General features: G+C 51.9%; 8 protein-coding genes across 8 annotated transcripts; 3 read left to right on the top strand and 5 right to left on the bottom strand.

Moving 5' to 3' along the window:
• Nucleotides 1–1705: 1705 nt before the first annotated feature.
• On the top strand, nt 1706–2094 carry AYO21_04722 (hypothetical protein; the record flags this gene model as incomplete). The annotated part of the gene is made up of 2 exons (XM_022654694.1): nt 1706–1817; nt 1904–2094. The coding sequence occupies 2 exons, from the start codon at nt 1706–1708 to the stop codon at nt 2092–2094; spliced, it is 303 nt and encodes a 100-aa protein (XP_022513061.1).
• A 376-nt stretch (nt 2095–2470) lies between these two features.
• On the bottom strand, nt 2471–3261 carry AYO21_04721 (hypothetical protein; the record flags this gene model as incomplete). The annotated part of the gene is made up of 2 exons (XM_022654693.1): nt 2471–2741; nt 2798–3261. The coding sequence occupies 2 exons, from the start codon at nt 3259–3261 to the stop codon at nt 2471–2473; spliced, it is 735 nt and encodes a 244-aa protein (XP_022513060.1).
• A 578-nt stretch (nt 3262–3839) lies between these two features.
• On the top strand, nt 3840–4676 carry AYO21_04720 (hypothetical protein; the record flags this gene model as incomplete). The annotated part of the gene is made up of 2 exons (XM_022654692.1): nt 3840–4181; nt 4428–4676. The coding sequence occupies 2 exons, from the start codon at nt 3840–3842 to the stop codon at nt 4674–4676; spliced, it is 591 nt and encodes a 196-aa protein (XP_022513059.1).
• Nucleotides 4677–4937: 261 nt separating this feature from the next.
• Nucleotides 4938–6530, bottom strand: AYO21_04719 (hypothetical protein; the record flags this gene model as incomplete). The annotated part of the gene is made up of 1 exon (XM_022654691.1): nt 4938–6530. The coding sequence occupies one exon, from the start codon at nt 6528–6530 to the stop codon at nt 4938–4940; it is 1593 nt and encodes a 530-aa protein (XP_022513058.1).
• An 84-nt stretch (nt 6531–6614) lies between these two features.
• Nucleotides 6615–8507, top strand: AYO21_04718 (hypothetical protein; the record flags this gene model as incomplete). Its single annotated transcript, XM_022654690.1, has 2 exons — nt 6615–6637; nt 6689–8507. The coding sequence occupies 2 exons, from the start codon at nt 6615–6617 to the stop codon at nt 8505–8507; spliced, it is 1842 nt and encodes a 613-aa protein (XP_022513057.1).
• A 771-nt stretch (nt 8508–9278) lies between these two features.
• Nucleotides 9279–9901, bottom strand: AYO21_04717 (hypothetical protein; the record flags this gene model as incomplete). Its single annotated transcript, XM_022654689.1, has 2 exons — nt 9279–9400; nt 9463–9901. The coding sequence occupies 2 exons, from the start codon at nt 9899–9901 to the stop codon at nt 9279–9281; spliced, it is 561 nt and encodes a 186-aa protein (XP_022513056.1).
• Nucleotides 9902–11250: 1349 nt separating this feature from the next.
• Nucleotides 11251–12574, bottom strand: AYO21_04716 (hypothetical protein; the record flags this gene model as incomplete). Its single annotated transcript, XM_022654688.1, has 3 exons — nt 11251–11748; nt 11799–12231; nt 12315–12574. 3 exons carry the CDS (start codon nt 12572–12574, stop codon nt 11251–11253), a joined length of 1191 nt encoding a protein of 396 aa, XP_022513055.1.
• A 1056-nt stretch (nt 12575–13630) lies between these two features.
• Nucleotides 13631–14539, bottom strand: AYO21_04715 (hypothetical protein; the record flags this gene model as incomplete). Its single annotated transcript, XM_022654687.1, has 1 exon — nt 13631–14539. The coding sequence occupies one exon, from the start codon at nt 14537–14539 to the stop codon at nt 13631–13633; it is 909 nt and encodes a 302-aa protein (XP_022513054.1).
• Between the last annotated feature and the right edge of the window lie 1618 nt (nt 14540–16157).

Raw genomic sequence — 16157 nt, 5'->3', positions numbered from 1 at the left:
CAGAAAGCATCATGATAATGATGATACCAGGTCACAGAGTGAATATTCGTCCGTGACTCCAGTCTCAGGCTATCAACACGAGGCATACAAAATATTCAAGGAGCCTGTCCGACACGACGATGATGACAGACCAAGTTCGCCGCCTCCCAACTCCAGACCTCAGCGAAGAGAGAGCACGTTTCGCCACCGTTCGGATTCCTTTCGATCAACAACAGAACGCCCAGCCCTAGCTTGGACTCTCTCAGCTGGTGTCCCTTACATGCCCATATACGAGCATATTGTGGTGCTCCGCAGGAACGGTATATCCGTCAGACTTGGTCCGGAAGGACTCAGAGCTATGTCTCAACACAGCCCGCTTGAACCACGGCCAGTGAGCCACATTCATAGTTGCGGCGCCGCTCACAATGCCCCTATTGATGTGCATAACCCATCACCACAAGAGAAGCAAGCGGTCACTGAAGCCATTATCTACATTGTCGGAAATTGTGGGGGGGAAGTTGACATGCCCGGGTTCGAACCTCAGTCTCAGCCAGCAATGCAGTGCAGTTCTTGCTCCAACCCCACCCCCACCTCCAACCCAATGTCCAACCCAGCCTCTCTTCGACGAGAGATGGATGAGCACAACCGCCATCCGTATGAGAATGGCCACGCGTATCAGAATGGCCACGGATCCCATGGAGCAACATACGAGCCAAAAACTGAAGGCAACATCCCCATCGGCCTGGCCAGGCCCTTTGAAACGGGGCACCCAGATGTGACTTGGGCTGGTCATAGTCGATGAGGCTCATCCACAGACCATAATGGATTTCTTGATGTTGCGTTAGGCTATGGGGCTGCTGGTGTCTCTTCACTTTTTTCCCCGGCGTGTGGAATCTGAGGCAGGTCTTGTCCTCTACCATGGACCTTTGTTGTATATTATTGGCGCATCAACTTACCCCTTGTGGCTTCTCGACTGGTATTGACAGGAGTTTTCGGACCTGTCATGGAGGGTGCATGGGAGCACCCCCGCTTTTCCCTTTTCGGGCCACTTTACTCTGGGAGAATTGATTTCCCAGTGGGTTTTTCGATAGAGGAAAATAATTTGTCTTTCCCTGACCGGCTCTTCAGCCTGATGCCCGATTTTCAGGCGCCTGTCGACTTCACCGTGTCGCGCGTGTCTAGGACTTGTGAGAGCAGGGGTAACCCTTGCACCAACTAACCAACTACGTCATCGCTCACCTCCACCCACCACACCAAACCATCCACGTCTTTTCCATTTGCACTGCATCCCTTGTTCTCTTCCAGTTTCCTTTTTACAAGAGAACTTGATTCTGCCCAATGAGAAGCCATGCCTGTAGGATCACAAACATGTTTAGATCGAGGTGACGTACCAGCCACACAGACCCCCAGCCAGCCTCCCGTGCCACATGCCTCTCTTTTCGCACATGATGGCATCATACTGCCCATGTGGCTCCAACGGGCATTTCTGCATGCGTGATCGTCCCTCATTCCAAGGCTCTATATGGTATTTGATGTGCCCGTCTCTGGCTGACTCGGTATTTGTCTTGCCCACGCAAACCCCATCAAGAACGAACCAAAACTTCCCATAGTCTCCCCCAGAGGCCTCCATTTAACTTTTCTTTGGGGCTGCACCAGCGATAGCCTTATAGCACATCCCCAGCGGCAGAAGCGCGTTTCAATTCCCCCGCTGAACGCTCACTACGTCATGGAAGGCGCAAAGAACTGGTACAACAAGCAATACGAGTCGTGGGTGCCGTGGATTGAAGACAAAGTCCTCGGCTGGTTTGGGGAGAACAAGACCAGCTATGTCGCCAAAGGTACGAGACACTAGAACACTTCACCCACCGCCAAGGGCTCCTACCCCGTTTTGGTGTGCTCCTTTGCTGACTGAACTGCGACGTAGATAACCTGGGCAAGACCAAAATCACCGGCGACGAGAACGTAGACGCCATCCAGGACGACGTTAATAACGGGGTAGGCGGGCAGTTCGGCAAGGGTGGCTTGCTCGAAGGCGTAGGCAACCTGACAAGTAAAGAGGTGCTCAACCGGGGGGAGAGGAAAGGGAAGAATGAAAAGGGTGGGTATGGTTTGTGACAAGAGACGTGGAGGCAAATCATACTACCATAAAGGACGTCGGACATGTTGTCCTTATTGTGAGAGCGAGGACGGACAGTGAATCTGTTCTTGGAAAGTGATTGCAGTGAAGTTCACTGCTCGTTCAACTCATGAATTTGGTGCTCATTGATCGTAGCTCATCATTACAAAACAATTTTGATCCATGCCCCTGCCCATGCCCATGCCCCTGAGCCTTTGAACCTTTGTTTCTGACCTCCGATGCTGTTGTCTCAAACGCCTCCCTTTCATTACCGGACTTTCGGGTTATTATCCTGAGCATCTCCCCTTTCCCTACTGGACATGTTATCTCAAGCGCCTCCCACCCTCCCTTGAATTCACTAGACCTGTGTCATTGTCAGGGAGGCGATCGGCCGGCGACCTCTGTCAACCCAATATGCACTCTCAGCATCTGCTTCTTTGTCGCCAGATCCACCCCTGGGCCAGGGGCAAGATCTAGCTGTCGCAAGATAAGATTAATGCGGTTCGTAGTCAATTGCCCAAGTTCCTGTGGTGATCTAGGAAAGTTTGGGATAGGGTCTGCAGTCGAGGCATTGACGAATGGTGAAAGAGGGTCCGAGCTGGTTGCAAGGTACGTGTTTTGGACTCGAGCTGTATTGTTGTGATTCCTATAGAAATTAGTACAGTCAATATCCAAGGGATGGAGAGGTATATATGTACATACGATGCGCGTATCGCCAGGTTAATGCCTCCGACGTCTTCACGAAGACCTGTGATGTCTTCACGAATGCCTCCGACGTCTTCACGAAGACCTGTGACGTGTTCACGAATGCCTGTGATGTCCTCACGAGTGCCTCCGACGTCTTCACGAAGACCTATGATGTCTCGACGATCACCTGCGATGTCTCGACGAACGGCTGTGAATTCTCGACCAGTTTCTTGACGAAATTCTGTAAGCTCTTGACGAATGGCTGCGAATTCCCGACCAGTTTCTTGACGAAATTCTGCAGCCTCTTGACGAAATTCTGCAGATTCTTGACGAAATACTGTGAATTCTTGATGAAGGGCTTGAATCTGAGCTAGAATTCGGTCGCCATTGGTCACCGCAGGGAGATTTTGCGTCTTCCTAAGCTCATCGGCAATGAGGTCGAAATCTGGTTGAGGGCCGAAAGGGTTTTGGCTCGCCATCTTGTGATGCTGATCATGAATGATAGAGTGATGCTTCAGGGGAGCGATGAACGATGGGGTGATAGATGGTAGAAATATTCTTTCTTGTTTGCTGTCTGTTGGATGTTTATATAGACGCGTACGGACTAGCCGCCACGTGGTTGTGGATCCAGGCGACATCTAGGCGACCTCTTTAAAAAGCGGCGGCACTGACCGCTAAAAGTGACAGCAACCTGCCGAGTTACGTCTGGACTGTAAGATATTCACATATCAATTACACTGCATGCAACGAACCGAACCAGCTAAGTTAATGATATAAATCTTCGCGCGTCTTGTCACGAAGCCCCACTCTGATAGGCCGCGTGTCCAACCACTAACGAAGAGATGCGTGATGTACGTTATGCTGTCGCCGGTAGCATAACGCAAGCATGTCTTGGGTGTCTATCGGTGCATAATGAACCCTGGCGTATATATGTGTGTGCGTGTGTGTGCGTGTGTGTGCGAGAGAGAGGACAAACGTCGTTCGTTGCACAAAACAACCTGTCTCGTTTCAAATCCCGCCCCGTGGCCATCCTTCACCGTCAACATACGCCCATATCATGTCTTCTTCCATGATGCATACCGACCCTGCCGTCTCCGATGCCACCATCCGGGCCAAGGCAGGGACCCTGCCCGTCAGCAGGACATCGACCTACTTCTCCTCCTACGCCTTTGCGCTCCACTCGGTGCCCATGGCGTACATGCTCTCAGTGCCGCCGCACTTGTACCTCTTCTCCAAACTGATGAAGGCATCAGGCTACGCCTACTCCAACCTGGTGCCACGGGCCCAGCTCGCGACGCTGGCGCCGACGCTGCCCAAGGCCACGGCCGACGTGCTCTGGCGTGCCCGGGGATGCCATCTGAATGCGTTGGAGGGGTTTCCCCTGTTTGCGGCTGCGATGGTATGAACCAGCCCCTTGACTCTGGCCCCTGGCTTATTTCACATCTCCCACCTCCCCACATGCACGCACCCACCCCACTCCTTTCGGATCCTCCTGTGCCTTCCTTTGTTTGTCGTGCTCCACCTGCTTTCATTCCAGTCCAAATCCTGTCTATCCATGCAAAACAGCCAGCAAAAAAACCCGCCCACATGTTACATATCAAAAACTAACGTGATGGGTGTGTCTTTGTCCATCGTCACGATATAGATCGCAGGCACGCACGCTAAACTTGACGCCCGCGAGCTCAACACCTGCGCGGCAGAGTATCTCGTCGCCCGGACCCTCTACAGCATCCTGTACATGACCGTGCGCAGCGAGCCGGCCAGCTACCTGCGCTCCGCCGTCTGGACTTGGAGCGTCGGCATCCCGGTCTACGTGCTCTGGAAGGCCGGGAAGAACTTTGTCAACGGATACGACGGGGCCGATGGGAAGGTGGACGAGAAAGAGAGTTTGTAGAGGGGTGGTTGAACTAACAAACTCGCTGTCGGGACAGGGTGGGCATGGGCAACAGCGGTCTGTAAGGGGGGAACACCTATGTCTCACTGAACAAGGCGGTAAGGGAAGAAAAACCTTCTCGTTCGTCTCGGGGCATTGCTAAATGCTCTTGTACTTTATAGTAATTCTAGACGGCGCAGGAAAGTAGCTGCTCTCTCGTCAGATGGTTTCCATCATTTATAAACACACACAAGAAAATGCTCCCGGCTTCATGTAGATTTTTTACGGTTCAGTTTTCTTTCTCGCGGCATCCTCCCCCAGTGCCTGTGCACCCTTCTTGCCCTTCTCCCTTTTTTCCCTTGCGTACCGGACACTCCTCGACCACCCAGCCGTCAATGCCCCTTTCACGCTTTGCACAAAACTCGGCCACCGAATTGTGTGCTCAATAACCTGTTTGACTTCCTCTCTCAATCCACCGCCCTCGGTATCTTGGGCGATTCGTTGCTCAAAAGGCCCGCCCTCTCGCCGACGAATGCGATCTGGGTCTTCATCTTTGGTCTTCTCGAGCATCTTATTGAACTCGCCTCTTGGGATTCTGAATTTGGATTGATATTCAAAGTAGAGTTTCTTCCGGAAGGCGTTGGGAAGACGACGGACCATGTGCCCTCGTGTTACAGGATCCATGTTTTGAGCCAAGTTGGCATTGACGGTTGGATCATCAAGCCAGTCTCTGTTTGAGCAGGCCGGATCATTAAACGAGATGTTGGGAAGGTTGTCAATCAATGGCGCGTACAGGCGGCGGAAATTGGGTAACTGGTGCTTCACAATATTCTCGACCTTTCGAGGGTCATCGCCACCGATGCTCATTCGTGGATCACCCATGTATGAGATTCCCGCAATGGTCGAATATAGTTCTTTTTCGGTGAACTCGGGGGGGAGAAGGAGCAGTGCGGTGCGAACTGCGGCAATTAGGTTGACCTGATTTGCGAGGCGGACGGCTGGATTGTCCCGTAAAATTTTCACAGGCTTCTGTAAGCGGCCTGCGAGATATAGCGTGTCCCACTCCGACAAATCTCTGCATAGCGTGTCCAAGTTTACCACTCCATATTTGATCAGAGTTCCATTGACAGTGACATAAGGGTTGAAATAAACTCCTGCCCCGAAGGAATCTTGAACCTTGGACACTGCGTAGGACCCCATAGACCCTAGCCAGCTGTAGTGATCTCGGTGCTCGTGTAGATTCAGAGAGTGCCAGTGCTGGGAATAGGAGACCCCAAAGATAAAATCAATCATCTTCTGGTTTCCATCCTGGACTTTAGCCACAGCTTCTGGAGGGTTTGGGTGTAGGTTTTGGGAGCCTCCGCTCTTTCCCGCACTTTGGGGAAAGACGCCCGAGCCATACGCAAATGCGTAGCGGATGGGAGCTCGAAACTTCCATAGAATTTGCCGCAATGCCTCTTTGAACTCTTCATTGATGATGATATGCTGATTGACACCAAAATCCTTGCCTGGAAGCTCAGAGAATTTTGAAATGCTGAGGTCAGGATTTTCTTCCCAGTCGGTCGGGGTTGAAGTCGAAGAAGGAGGCTTGGAGGAGCTCCGGGATGAAGGAGCTTGCTCGAAGGAGTCGGGTTTGCTGGTCGTCGACTGTTGGCTTGGAGTCGCATTGGGGTTCTGCTTCGCTTTAGAGGCATCGAATCCTGGAGGTGGAGCGCTATCGCGACTGTGTTCTCCCTCGACAGTAGCATATCGCCTGATGGCCAAGTTGAAAGGGAGTCGCTGAGCGGCGCCGAGGATTGGTAGTCCTCGAGGGGGTCCGTAAAGTTCCTGGAACCCCCTCTTGCCCAAGATGCTGGGCACGACCCGTAAGGTCATTCTTGCGGAAATAGAGTCTTTGGATTCAAGTATATCACCATTGCTTGGGTCTCTTGAGATCCCTATGACATTGTTTAAGAAGTCATGGCGATCTCCTACGAACCAAGGTAGGTATGCGCAGGACAGCAGAGATGGGCTGAAATCTGACGCGACATAAGAGGAAAGTCACCCGAAGACTACACGTCATCCCCGCCAAGCTGCACGTGGCCAAATTCGGCAGAATCAACAAACAGTGGCAGCAGTCAACTTCAATCAACGGTTCCTCACCTTTCCTACATTAGATTTCACAACTTCACCGATATTCCAATGGAATACGCTACGTACGAGTCGCGACTTGCGACCTTCGAGCCACCTTCAAAGCGATCAAAGCTAGGATGGCCACACAAGACCCCAACGCCAGAAGAACTCGCTCGAGCTGGCTTCTACTACAAACCCTCCAGTGCCAGCAATGATAACACCATCTGCTACCTTTGCGAAAGACAACTTGATGGCTGGGAGCCGGATGACGATCCGATAGGAGAACATTTAAAACATTCAAGCGACTGCGGCTGGGCGATTTTGATGAGCACCGCACAAGATGCGAAACAAAACATCAGCACGTTGGAAGACCCTACGGACCAGCTGTATGCAGACGCACGTCGAGCCACCTTCGCCATCGGATGGCCACACGAGGCCAAAAGAGGTTGGAAGTGTAAGGTAGAAAAGATGGTGGAAGCAGGGTGGCACTTTGCACCGCTACCAGAAAGCGAGGATTATGTGTCCTGCGTATACTGCAAATTGTCCCTTGACGGCTGGGAACCAAAGGATGACCCTTTTGACGAACACTATCGGCGGTCGCCAAGTTGTCCTTTTTTCCATTTTGCAGGAACCACCGCACCAGCAAAGCGGCCAAAAGCAAAGAAAGGCCGCACATCAAGAGCGTCACGTTCATCAAAGGCCTCAGCGCGGCTGTCAACACAGTCCAATACGCAAGACTTGACCTCTCTGTCAGAAGCCCCGAGCACTGCCAATGATTTAATACCAGACCTCGATGACTCTATAGATACAAGCAACATGTCGGTCATGTCGGTCATGTCAACGGCATCAACTGCTACCACTAAAGCTAAGCGGAAAGCTGCCGGTGGCCGATCGAAAGCAACGAAATCAAAGAGAACAAAACCCATCAGATCAACACGGACGAAGAAGGAAGAATCCCAATCTGGACCAGAGGCAATGAATGAAATAGAGATTCTTGCGGAAAGCGTGCATGAGCCAGTCGCAACGCATGCTCACGAGGTGGCTCTCGATCCAGAAGCTCAATCTCAAGAGCAACACACTCTACCCAGCCCAGCACCTACTCCCCCCGCAGAGGTTTCATATCCAATGCTGAACGAAAACAACACTCCTCCACGGATTTCCAATGAGCCTCGTCATCTAAGTCCTGTTGGCCCACCACCTCAAGCATCACCAACGCCTGTGAAGACACGCCTGTCCACATCTGCCGCCAGAACAGGAACACCAAAACTTAAATCCAGCAAGATCGATTCTACTCGTCTCATATCGCCGATGCCAAAAGCTCACAATAACTCTTCCCCTGCTCCCTCCCCCTCAACTTCAGACATTGAAAACGCGCCACCCTCTACGCGGCCTGCATCCGAACGACCTCCTATACCTCCCAGCTCATCCACTCCCAGCCACCGACTTCCAATCTCCAGCTCTCCCGGTGAAAGCCCAGGGATACCAAAATGGACGCCTGCGGATATTGAGTTGATTTTTACCCCCACATCGCCGCAGAAGGCCGATGCGGATATATTGCTTGGCCTGACGGGCGCTCAACTCTCCACAGACGAGAAGGATATGACAGTACAGGGATGGATCGAATACATTGCTAAGAAGACCGAGGAGGGCCTGAGAGCGGAGGCGGAGCGGGTGGTCGGGATTTTTGAACACGAGGGGGAGAGAGCCATGAGCGTCCTCGAAGGGATCGTCTGTGCCTGAAAAACCAAAGGAACAGGAATGAAGTCATGCAGTGGAATGGTGCGCGAGATGCTTCTTATTGACGATTGGAACGGCGCGCTGAAAGCGAAGTTGTTTGGTTTTTATGCTTTGCTCTATGGGCCTTGGGCGCATGAATACAGCCTTGAAAGGCACACATACGGTGTTTCTACTTCGGTAATGTCGATCAAAAATACAGGCTCCGGAGTACATTATTGCGTTGTCTGTCTGTTACCGCGATGCTTGGCTACGGGCCGGATATGGTGTATTCTGGATTTCTTTCCATCTACAATCCGTCGTGGAACGAAATAGGCTCAACAGGTCTTCTGAGTTGACGGACCCAGGCCTCAGGGCTCAGGGCTCACGTGTAGGAACTGGACTGGACAGTATTTCAGGGATTGAGGTCGCCGCACAAAGCCAACTCGAACAAACGGGTTACGGGGCTGAAGCAGCAAAGCATATGGAGTGGACTCTACTTGTACAAGTAGAGGAACCCAAATTCTTCAAGACGTTTGAGACGGACTTTCTTTCTCATATCTTCTCAAATAAATGGTCATGCTTGTCACTCGTGCTTGCTCCATCAATGTCGCGTAAAGGCAAACTCAGACATCGTAACGAGAGAGAGAGAGAGCGAGAACAAAATGGACCTCAAGGGCCCTTACAATAATCCGTCGCCGCTGGGATATACCGTGATACATTTGGTCATTCATCGACTTTCTAGTGCGATGCTTAAGTACCGTACATGATGGGATGTATCCTCTCCTCGGTGCCCCTCTACACAGCAATATCTGCCCCGACAAAGTCCTTCTCTTCAATTAACTGGCTTTTGGGCTGCGTGCTAGTTCCCGACAGGGCGGCGTCGAGGGAGCGGAAGTTGGCGAGTTCTTGCATTTTGGCTACACCGCAGACATTAGCACGATTGCTCAACTTTGATGGGTTTTGTTCTGCTTCGACTCACTCTCACTGACGGGGCTCGTTGTGAAAATAGCCTTCTCCCGCTCGCCCAAACTCGGATAAATACCCTCATTGATCAACACCTCCGCAAGAGATCGCCTGTTTGCCTCGGATGTTTTCCCCTGAGCGATTAACTCTTGCCTTGCCTTCTCCAAACATTCGCGGTAGTACTCGGCATGATTGATGTTGCAGACCTGGTCCCAGCTAACAGACTTGTGAATGGGGCAGAAATGGCGGGAGCAGAGCAGGCAAGTCTCGAGGAATTTGGTGGTCGGAGAGAAGTCGCCAGGGTTCTGCTCGTCGCAGAGGTAGCACTGCTTGACAAGGGCGGGCTTCTGAGGTCGCACCTTTGCGGGCTCGGTTCTGGGAGCAGAGACGGTCGATGTTGGTGCGCCAGGAGTATTGATCACAATGGTTGGAGGTGCTGGCGCCGAGGCTGACATCTTGAATAGAGGATATTGCGCGAACGGGGACTGTGTAGCTCAAGTGAATAGATCTCAAACCGCCTTCGTGGGACGAGGGTTGCACGGCACAAGGAGAGGGTGAGAAGAGTTCACGGTCGAGATCGGTGGTTTGAATAGTTGCAGGACAGTGGGGAAATGTGAGGATATAGAAGGCCTGATGAGCAGATTCCGAACTCTACACAGTGATCAGGTTGATTTCTTACTCTTTTTGCTTCAGTAGAAGGTTGACAGAGCACTGACAGTCTTACAAAATACTCAGAGTCAGCTCTAGGCCTATTTATTCGGTTCTCGGGCATCGTGCATGAAGCATGTCGGCTCCTTGCTGCTGGTGTTCAGCTTGACGAATGTGCCTTGAGTGGCCCGCATGCAGGGGACGAACGAGCCCCGCAAGAAAGATTCGGGGGCTCAGGGCTCTAGGTTACGAATGTGGCTTGCCAAGGAGGTCTGACTTTGGATGGTGAGGCAGAGGAGGCGGCCTCTCCCCCGCCGTAGAGGCTGAAGGGCAACAAGAGCATGATACGGCTGATGCGGTTGGTGTTTCGGTGCCCGAGAGACGAAAACCAAGGACAGACTATGACAACGACGTGAAGGGTTAGGCGTCAGGATCAGAGAGACAAATGGTCGAACGCCGTTGGCCTGATGGACAAAAAGCCAAGGAGCCAAAGAGGGGGCCAACGACATGAGAACATACGTTCGATGGATGGGCTTTGGGATGAGATGGTGGTGGGAGTAGAAGTTGCGCAGGGGGAATAGCAGGCCGCAGATCGCAAGTCATCGACGCTTCACCATGCATGCATTTTCATTGGAGGTCGGAGGTCGGCAGTCGGTGGCGCCGACTCGCCGCCTTCGCCTTCTTCCTCGTCGTCATCATCCAATTATTATTATTCCACGAACGAGGCACCAGAGGTACCGAGTACACATTAAATTCCCATACACACCATGGGCCAAGTACCAAGTACTGTGGAAAGTCCAACTGCCCAGCCTGCTGACGTCGTCTGCCGTCTGCTTCGTATGCATGCCAACCAAGATCAACAGGGGCGCTTGGCTGTTGTCGATCCTGTCCCTGGACCAGCGCACGTCACCATTCAAGCTCACTTGGTTCTAAATGCTTCGAATCCAGTGGGTATTTTCAATCCAGACTGGACCGGTACAGTCATGTGGCATTAATCCAGACCAGATAGTATGGCCTACATGGCACCGTTGGGTCTCAGGTACTTTAAAACATCCGCGGGCTCTCATCTCAGACTTTCCTGCAAACAGTGATGAATGGTGAAAACACACCTATGGGAAATTACTCAAAATCGACCCTCGATACTGTGGGAGACGCATCACTTACCGCTCAAGAACAATGTTCCGGTCTGGGCATCGTGGATCACAGTCGTCGTGCCAGGCAACTCCTCCCCCTCCGCGTCCTCGATGATTTTTGTCAGCTCATACTCATACTTGTCCTGGATCTCTCTATTCAACCTCCGAATTCGCCATGCAGTAGCCGGAGGGCTTTTGAGATTGAGTGGATCGTCGAATCCAGCCAACATTTTGAGCGATTTAGGCAGAGTCGCGGCAAAGATATCTCCATTGGCATCCTCAGAGAGGTTGTCAATGGGATAATCAAGGTCGATCTTGTGCACCTTGACCACAGAACCGTCTGCATTTGGTTTGAAAACGGTGATGCCCCCAACAGCCGCGCTGGGCACATAGAGAAGGCCATCGCTCCCGAGATGAAGTCCATTGGGGAATTTGAACCCAGAGGCGACCTTCTTGCAAACACCGGCTGCGCTGCAGTATGAGACGTCCCCTGTGCCAATAAAGGAAGATAGATGATGTTGCTTTGCGCAGAGTTAGTGAGTGAAACCGTGCCTTCGAGGGGCTCTCTTACCAAGCCAACCTTGTGAGGGCCGTGATCATTCGTGAAGAAGAAACCGCCATCTTTTGTCAAAGCGACGTTGTTGGGGGTCGCAATCTGGGGGTTAGCATACGTCTTGACATGCTTCATGCTAGCAGAACGCGGGGCGGTGGTGAAGACCTCGATGGTTGAGTTGCCCCCAACGACCGCATTGTCGAGCAGTTCTCCCGTTTCTGAATCAACAGAGGGACTCGCGTTGATCAACCACAACTGAACGATGGATCCATCTGCAGACGTGGTGCCGGTCATGCCGACGACATGAATACGACCGTCGCCATGCACGCCGGAGAAACCCTGCGTCTTCAGAACACGGTAGGTGTAGCCTCCTGAGCTGGTCGGGCTGTCGATGTCCATGGCGACGATATGGTCCTGCAACGCTCGGCCGGAGGCATTGAGACGATGAATACTGTTATCATGCTTAACAATTTTGCCCACCCCCCATATCAAGTCAAAAAGCACGTTTTTCAACGGGTCAGCTTGTCCACATACTTTGGCATCCACTCCTTTCTCGCCAGCGAATCCGAGCATGCCAGATATAGTGTTCTGGATCCCCGATCCAGCCACATATCCTCACAGGCCTGAAGATTAGGGTCGCCGCTTATTCGGTGGCATTGGTATGGGAAGTCTGTGACCGGTTGCACTGTGCGACCCAACCCCACGGCGTTGAAGAGGACCTCTCGAAGAAACAGCTGCCAAAAGACGGCGCAGAAGCCGAGCGAGATGGCGACAAGGGGGAGTTTGTTGGCCATTTTCTTTCCTTGGCTTTTTTTTGGCTGATTACTCGGATCTACAGTACAAGAGAGTTTGTCCGTCCACACTCGACAAAAGTCCCTATTTACGTAGTAGTGGTAGTAGAAGTAGTAACTTTCCAGTGTTTTGTCTCCGGTGTACTTCTGGTAGAAATTGTCACCTGTCAAGAAATGGTACTACTTAAAAGCCAAACTATCATGCAAGCTCTACCTCGTACTCGTCCGAGCATATCGTAATAGTTCGTTCCGGATAGAGTGAAAGCCGGCAATCCATTCCCCACAGCCGAACCCCCCTCTTGGTATTTCGGTGGCTTGTTCTGCAGTCTTTGCCCTCTTCCTCGGCCCCTTGGCCCATGAGGCAGACTTCTACACCTCACCTGAGGTAGCCAAGTAGCGCACCAGCCCAGCAGGAGACAGCGGGTATATCACTCAGGCCCCGACGAGCCAGCTGAGCGAGCGAGGGAAGGAGAGACGGGGATTTTTGGTGGAGTGGAGCACGCGCACGATTATCCCGCACTTTTTCTTCCGCTCGAAACATCCATCCATCCCCGATCATCTCTACCCCACGCAAACTGAAACAGGTGGATATCGATAAGCCTCTGGTTTCGAAGGTGAACTTCTTCCGAAGGATGCCGCTGAACCACGATTAATTCGATGGGAAAAAAGCGAGGCTGACTTTACAATGAGCTGACAGGGCCTAGCCATCAGGATATTCCTGCGTCTGGGATGATGTGAGCGCAGGTCCGGAAAGTTTCATCCCATCTTCGGACTGCTCCAGGTGAGGCAGACACATTGGCCATAGAGGTAAAGAATCTAAATAGGGACTGCACTATACTATTGAGTCCTGGTGCATGTGCCCCGATGTCAGGAGATATCATGGTCAACAATATGCACTTGAAGGAAATACAGTGTATTCGATATCATTTATGGGTATGGATAGTGAAACTCATGTTTTCATGGAACTAGTAAGGCTTGAGTGAGGTCGTTGACCACCCTGGTCTCCGCGACTCTCGTTTTCTTTGCCTGCAGTCAAGCAAGAGGTTGTGTCTCCTGCCCTCACTGCAAATACTCATCCCCAGCCTCTTTAGCCATGACATCAAACAGAGGCTTCGCGCTGAACCAACCAGCTCGAGGCGTGCCGACGGACTTGTATGTGAACGCAGCATCCTCGTCATCGATCTGAACGGTTGTTCCACCACGACCAGCTGCAGCCGCATCAGCCATGAGTTGGGCATGGCAACACTTCTCCAGCGAGCAGAACCAGAATATGGTGGCCTCGATCGTCTGTCCGACTGTCAAAAGACCGTGGTTCTGCAACAAGCAAGCCTTCTTGTTTCCGATCGCGCGGGCAATGTTCTCGCCTTCTTCCTTGGCCAGGACCACACCCTTGAATGAATTGTACACGGCAAGGTCATTGTAGAACGCACAGCTGTCTTGTGTGATGATGTCGATCGGTCGACCGAGGGCACAGAAGGCGCGGCCATAGATACTGTGTGAGTGGGCGGCGCAGTTGACGTCTGGTCGGGCCTTGTGGACGGCAGCGTGAATCATGTATGCGGCTTGGTTGAGCAGTCTGTTCGGGCCTCCATCAATGACTTTCCCATCATGGTCGACGAGGATGAGGTCAGATCTCTTGATCTCTGAGAAGGCCAAACCGAACGGGTTCACCCAGAAGGTAGTGGGATCGACTGGATCTCTCAAAGTAATGTGGCCTGCGACACCTTCATCGAACCCAAACTTTCCGAAAAGACGGAAAGCGAGTGCCAGACGACCCTTGAGATATTCTCTCTCCTCATATTTATCGGTGAAGCGTGGCGGAGAAGGGAATTTCTGCATCTGAACTTCGGCATTGCCTTGCTTCAACTTGGGCTCGTTGGGTGCAGTTCCCGCGGGCTGAGCATCCGCTGTGTCGAAGCCGGGAGCGGGGACATTGGTCTCAGTGTATGTTGCAGTAGGAGGGGCCATGGTGGATGAGATGTGTCTTGGTGCGCAAGTATGGGTACAGTGGTAGAGGATCGACTATGTGGTAGAGAGCCACGAGATGATTTAGCGATTTAGTGATTTGGTGATGGAGCAATGGAGTGATAGAAAGAGTGATGAGAGGCTAACAGGAAGAGACTCGGGCTGATATACTGCGGATTTACTGTGAAAGTGAAGTAAGACTGGGAAAGTCAAACGTGGGGAAGTGCCGACGGGGTTCATGATCAGAGGCAAAATGTCCCAAACAGATACCAGAGGTCTACGAATCTGCGATTACGCCTCGGACTTGTGAGCTATCTCCACAGCCAGGCTCAAGGGTTTGAACCACGTCTGACTTCCTCGAATCATTTGCGACGCCCTTCGTCCTCTTGCTGGACCTGGCTGCGGGGATCCCATTGATCTCGCCATCCTCATCGATTCACCCCCCCTTCGATTGGCTCGCCGGACAACAGGCCGAGTCTAGCAAACACAGGGCTGAGCGAATAATAAACACAGCAAATATCAGCTCCACGACGGCCCTGCGAGACTAGATATCCTCTGCTTCGCTGGGTGACCCGATGAGCCGACGGAAAGTGCGGCTTTTCAAGGCTTGAATCGGCATCCTCGAGAATCCATCAAGCTGCACGAAAACCTCGAAAGGAACAAGTGGTGAGTAATGTTGTAGTAGTTACGCCATCAACCGAGGCATGAACTATCTTCATGGTGGTTCAACCATCTCCAACCACTTTTGCCTTTGTTTAACCGAAGGTGTCAAGCCTTGGGATCCTCATCAATGTTGAGACGAATCCCTCCCTGTACACGGCCGGCCAAACCACAACACGCCACGAATCACCACGCTTAAGCGCGCAATCTCGAGCATGCTCCGAAATCGGTCGTCGATAAATCTGGGAATGCTCGAGTGGAAAGTAGGCACCGTGCTTGGTGCTTAGCCAAGATGGTAGAGGTATTACATTGTATTCGGAGGCAGAGACAAATTCGCGATACGGGCTTGCAATATGTCGTCTTGAAAGTCAGAAGCTGGCACACATCGGACAGAGTTCAGTTTCACGGTGCGACCACGATCAGCTCACAAGAGCCATATTGACAGTGCGATGCAATCAGTGCGTTTCCTCAACAATACCTGCTCTTTCTTTCCAAGTGTATCCCGCTCTGCAGCATTCAATAATACCGTCAAAAGAATTAGAGGTTCGAAAGGGGAGACTGTTAGTATCATGCATGCTTAGCGAATCAGGTTAGGGACAAATGCCATCCAAGAGTGGGAATGCTTGGTTCAGGGTATGCGACAATCATGACCGTGGCATATACGTGTCTCAGATTGGGCATTAGCCTTTTGATAATGTCGATGTCGATCCTTTGGAAGGCGTTACGCTGTGGCGATCTATGAGCAGTTGAAGAAGAAGGGATACAGTAACTAATATTGAATACCATGGAACGAGTTTCTGGCTGCGGATAAGTTTTGGTGAGTTGAAATCCCCCTATTGTACTAAAGAGGTTAGCGGATCCTCCACCGCAGGGTCCAATCGCCGCAGCTGTTTAGCGGTCCCGTAGAAATTTTGTATCGCCGCATGGAATCAGGTTCATTCATTGCCTTTCTACCTCGTAT

Source organism: Fonsecaea monophora (assembly GCF_001642475.1).
Source record: "Fonsecaea monophora strain CBS 269.37 chromosome Unknown Scaff27, whole genome shotgun sequence".
Lineage (NCBI taxonomy): Eukaryota > Fungi > Ascomycota > Eurotiomycetes > Chaetothyriales > Herpotrichiellaceae > Fonsecaea > Fonsecaea monophora.
Note: the sequence above shows the minus strand (reverse complement) of the source record. Positions and strands in the feature narration are given on the sequence as shown.